Source organism: Megalobrama amblycephala, linkage group LG22 (genome assembly GCF_018812025.1).
Source record: "Megalobrama amblycephala isolate DHTTF-2021 linkage group LG22, ASM1881202v1, whole genome shotgun sequence".
Taxonomy (NCBI): Eukaryota; Metazoa; Chordata; class Actinopteri; order Cypriniformes; family Xenocyprididae; genus Megalobrama; species Megalobrama amblycephala.
Genome location: NC_063065.1, coordinates 3,926,848 through 3,932,368, shown reverse-complemented (window position 1 = coordinate 3,932,368; position 5,521 = coordinate 3,926,848). Strand labels below are relative to the sequence as shown.

Below are 5,521 nucleotides of genomic sequence, written 5' to 3'. Positions count from 1 at the left end.
TGAGCGTTTTCTTTTTCTTTTTTCCCTGTAAAGGTGAATGTTATCTAGTGCTTATTTTACAAATATTTTGCATATACGTGTATTTATATTTATGAATTCATTATATATATATATATATATAAAATGTGTAAATATATATGAGATATTAATAACAATATAAAAAAAAGTCAACTTATAAATGGGCAGATCCATTTCACACCAAAAATATTTTTCTAGGAAATTTATATATATATATATATATATATATATCTATCATATCTGCTGTCCTCTCTATTCTCTAGCTGTTTTGGTGATGTGCGTTCATCATCACGTGTGCGGGAGCTCAATGATCCTGGGACTTTGGTTGTCATGGTGTGAAGCTCCACCCTGGAAAGAGACGATACACAAACAAAGTGATGCTCAAAAGCTGAAAGATATGAATCACTGGAGGAGAAAAGTTCATAAACACAGAGATCAGAAACCCATTGGAAGGTATGTAAAACAAAAAGGAATCTTTAGCATGTTGTGCTCCTGCAATTCTTGCTTTGAACTGTAGAATTGTGATGTATTTGTTTGGATTTATTCGTTGAGTTGATCAGGATATAAATGTGCAGAATACTCTCATCTGGAGACTTGTGAGCATGTAAAGCTGCAGCTGAAGTCATTATGCTCATCCGTGACCTCTGATTCACATCCGATCAGGCCAGAGGTTCAGTGGAATCTTGTTTACTTTATGCACTGATTTAATTATTTGTAATTAATACAAAGAACATGCTCTGATCTGCACATGATCCAGATTTAGTGCTGATTGTTTCATATTTTATTGTAAATTTCATTTTAAGATACAAGAATATAGATCTAGAATGAAAAATCATGCATGAGAGGTGGCTTTCGCATCTGGATCGACTTCGTTGCCTTTCAGACAAACTTATAATTGTTTTAGCAAAGGTAATAATAATGATTTTTTAAAAGAAAATATATATATAAACAATCTGGCAATGAGAAATTTGAATTTACACTATCCTTTAGTCTGTTTTTAATGACAAATAATTGATGTGCATAATTTATAGATTTTATTATATAAATATTTGAATAGTGACTTTTTAAATTAATGCATAGGGTGAATTCAGGGACACTTTTTGCCATTGAGATGACTTGGAAAAAGTCAACCTGAATTTCACCCCTAAATATAATGTTTAATATGCATTTCAAATTTTGATGTTCAAAATATAATGTGTAATGTTTTGTAACAATTTGTAATGATGTTTTTAGTAGAATTTACTATATTTGGAGGCAAATTACTCCCTGCCATGCAGAAATGTCAGTGTTGTATTAAGATCTGAAGCACAGATCACTGCCTGAGCCTGAAAACTTTTATGAATGCTATACAAATTGTTTAGTTTATTTAGTATATATATATATATATGTGTGTGTGTGTGTATATATCAAATATTTTTTCAGCTTTATTTTAATTAATGATAATCGTGTAGTTCCAAATCATTATTATGTGAGCTACTAAAGGAAGCGTAAAAAAATCATGTGAACTCATCAGGATGAAATGAGTCCCAGAGGAGGATGATGAAAGCTGAACGCTGTTCTGCTCATGGCCACTAGAGGACACTGAAGTCTTCTGGATGATCAACAGCTTTTCTCTCATTAGTGCTTCATTATCATGTGTGTCAGGATCTAGTTATCTTTATAAATCAAGTGTGTTTGTTTGTAATCATGATTCTGTGTGTTTTCAGTATGCTCAAGTGGACTCTGTTGCTGGTGTGTGTGAGTGTGTGTCTGGGTCAGAATCCCATCAACACCGACCCGGGAGAAGAAACAGAACTGACCTCTGATCATCATGACCGCATCACACTGAAACAAACCTGTAAGACACACACACACACACACACACACACACACACACACACACACTTAATTTTAAGACTTTTTGTCTAAAGGGATTTCACTTTTTTAACTTTAGTTAGTGTGTAAACGAGGGTCAATTCAACACTGGATTTGCACAAAAGATGAACATGACGGCACATGCTAGTGGATGAGTTGAATCAACTCCACAGCAACTACATAAATTTATCCACTAACCATTCAGAAACGTCTAAAAGTTGTAACTTCTTCCTGAGTCTCTCCATCAGTGTCGACTCCGGTTTGAACAATGTAAGGCTGAACACCCTTACTGACAATCCTCATTTTGGCTGCGTGAGATTCTCCAGCTTTGTTGTTGTTGAGCTGTTAAAGCTCCGCCCTCTTCTGGAAAGCGGGCCGGGAGCAGCAGCTCATTTGCATTTAAAGGGACACACACAAAAACTGAGTGTTTTTGCTCAGGCAAAATAGGGGCAAATTTAACAAGCTATAATAATGATCTGTGGGGGATTTTGAGCTGAAACTTCACAGACACATTCTGGAGACAGCAGAGACTTATATTACATCTCGTGAAGGGGCATTATAGGTCCCCTTTAAAGATAAACACTGTGTGTTTTCTACTGACAGATGCTCAATTGATGAAGAACAGCAACAAACTGGGTGTGTTCATCGCTGCTGCTGCAGGAACTCTGACGCTGATGGCTGTGGTTTACTGCATCTACAACCATTTCTACTCCAAGAACATTTATTCACACACTCAGCTACATGAATCTGGTACACACACACCCTACTTAGATCCCTGCTATAAAAACCATAACACACACTGACATTACAAAACATATGCTTTGTTCCAAATCTTAATAACAGCTTATTAGGTCGACTTTTTAGATAGTGGCATTAATCTGTCACAGTCCCAGAATGCTTTGCAAAAACTTGATTCTAAAAAGAAATGTCTTTTTTTAATTCATGCTGTATTGCAAAGTATAGATAAAAAGCTGAATCAAATTTAAAAATGATTATTTCACCTAAACGTTGTGTGCTTTTTAATACTTATTTGCATACATGATCTATTCTTTCAGTAGCTCCAGGTAGATTAATAATACATAATGCACATTATTAATAATACACACACATAATGAGGAGTTGCCAACGTGTTTTCTAATCTGTGTCGTTCTCTGTCAGATATCGCTCTGGATCTGAGCAGCTCGTCCTCGTCGGTGTTTTCGGGTTATGTGATGGAGGGATGGATGCATCAGAGGATGGAGAAAGGCGGAGGGAGTTACGGCTCTCTCTCTGACACTCCTTCAATAATCACTCTCCCTCCTCCTCTTTCACCTCCTCAGCGAGCGTCTCCCTTTCACTCGCTCTCTCTGTCCAGACCGCCGCCTCTGAGAACTATTTCAGCCCAGGATCTGGAGAAGAGCTTCCTCTGAGACCGTCCACACACCCGCTGTGACTCTTCCTTTGTGTGTGTGTGTGTGTGTGTGTGTGAGAGGGTTCAATTTACAGCTGCATGCAAAAGTGGCATGACCTCTGACACATTATACGGCTTTTATAACCTCTGCTGCAAACAATAACCTCTCCAGATTACAATGCAGGGCTGCTGTTACTTTGCTGAATGTAAAATTCTTTAAAGATTTCATGATATGAATGTTCTATTCTATTCTATTCTATTCTATTCTATTCTATTCTATTCTATTCTATTCTATTCTATTCTATTCTATTCTATTGTTTACTTCTGATCTCTAGTATGTTCTGTTCATTTCTTTTTTGTTTGTTCTGTTATGTTCTATTAGTTCTTTTTTATGCATTTTCTTTGCTATTAATATGAAAAATGTAACATTTCTTAAATATTTTATGTTTAGAATGTTCACTGTTCCATTGTGTTCTGTTCTTTTTTATTGTTCATTTATTTTCTGTGCTGTTGCTTTCTATTCTATTGTCCACTTATGTTCTGTTATATTCTATTCATTTCTATTTTGTTGTTTTCTATTCTATTCTATTCTGTTCATTTCCTTCGATATTAATATACAGAATGTAACATTCCTCAAAGATGTGATTGGAAAGTTCTATTCTTTAAGGATTTAATTATTTGAATAGCATGAACTGGAAAAGAATAGAAAGGAATTTTAAAATTCACAATCAGTAAACAAGTAAATAAAATCCAAACTATACTGTTCAACTTAACAGAACACGATTCGGCTCAGCTGCATCTGCTCTTGTAAACAAAATTTGGTGACGCTTTACAATAAGGTTCATTTGATTAACATTAGGCATTGCATTAGGTGTCAGGAAATGACAGCAAACAATTCTTTTACAGCATTTATTAATTAAGGTTAATATTTAATATAAGCTGTATACATTAACATTAATGTATTTTGAAATAACTGAATTATCAGTGGACGATAAAACACACTTTGGTGTAAGTAAGATTTTTTTTTATCATTAATTTAATGTGTCCTTTCTGAATAAAAGTATCACTTTCTTTACAATAAAAATCTTTGTCTAGCTGTTTATTAATTAATTAATTTATTTATTTATTTTATTAGAAAATAGTGGCCTTTAGCTTCAATTACGACCTAGTACATCAGTTCTCTAGTTTTGTAAACCTGTTGTTTATTGTAATTGCTCAGTAAATGAAAAATGATCATTGTTTGCTCAGAAATAGGCAATAGTGACTATATTTTAACCAGAAATAACGTGTTACTGGATCAACATTCCTATAAGACAATCAAATTTTAGGGACAACATTAGACTCGCTGTTTGGGCTTATTTTCACCATATCTGTCTTGTTTTTCAGGGTTAGTTCGTGCACTGTAAAAAAAAAAAAATAAATAATAATAATAAAAAAAAATATATATATATATTTTTTTTTGTGATTTGTTATCACTAATTTTTTTCTTTTGTCAAATCAACTTAGATAATTAATGTGCTTCAGATAAGTTAATATTTTGAGTTTCTGTTGATTAAACAGATCACCTTCATTGTATTAACTCAAATTTTTAATTTCAATGAACTCAAAATTTTAAGGCAACCAGTAATTTACTTTTTTAAGTTAAACCAACAATTCTCTTTTACAGTGTGGTTATGACTAAGTATGTTTGATAGGAATGTTGTTCCAGGACCAACAAAACATCATGCCCTACTTGGCATATTCACAGCTCAGGTTCTTGAGTTGTTATTTGTAGTGGCATATCGTGTCCACTAAGTGTCTCACATCTTATTTGCCTTATGGATGATTAAAAATAGACAGTAGTGTGCGTGTATGCAAGGGTTAGGGATCGGGGTGATCTCACTCACACACACACACACACACACACACGGAGGGTTTAAGTCATGTGAGCACGCCGGCTCTTCACTCCTGCAGATTTACTCTAATCTCATTTCAGCACCTTGGACAGTGACACACATGGACACCAGACCTCCACCCATGTTCATTACAACCCCAAAACACAACCACAGCATGTCTTCAACTCCACTTAACTAATTAAACTGTTTCTCTGAATCTAGAACAACATTTAGTTGATGCAACTCGCAAAATTAGATTGTTTACACTCACTAATGCTGGTTTCATTGTCTTATACCACTGGCTTTTCTCCAAGAGTTGATCCACTGCTATTCCTTTGGGATTGTCATTCCAGGAATTATGTTTAAGGATAACTACATCCACACC

The 5,521-nt window shown here is 34.5% G+C and overlaps 1 protein-coding gene across 1 annotated transcript; it reads left to right on the top strand.

Annotated features, from left to right (window-relative positions):
- The first annotated feature begins 277 nt into the window (after positions 1-277).
- Positions 278-3,546, top strand: LOC125257467. Its single transcript, XM_048173858.1, has 4 exons — positions 278-471; positions 1,725-1,855; positions 2,476-2,622; positions 3,031-3,546. Exons 1-4 carry the CDS (start codon positions 293-295, stop codon positions 3,279-3,281), a joined length of 708 nt encoding a protein of 235 aa, XP_048029815.1. The 5' UTR covers positions 278-292; the 3' UTR covers positions 3,282-3,546.
- The last annotated feature ends 1,975 nt before the right edge of the window (positions 3,547-5,521 follow it).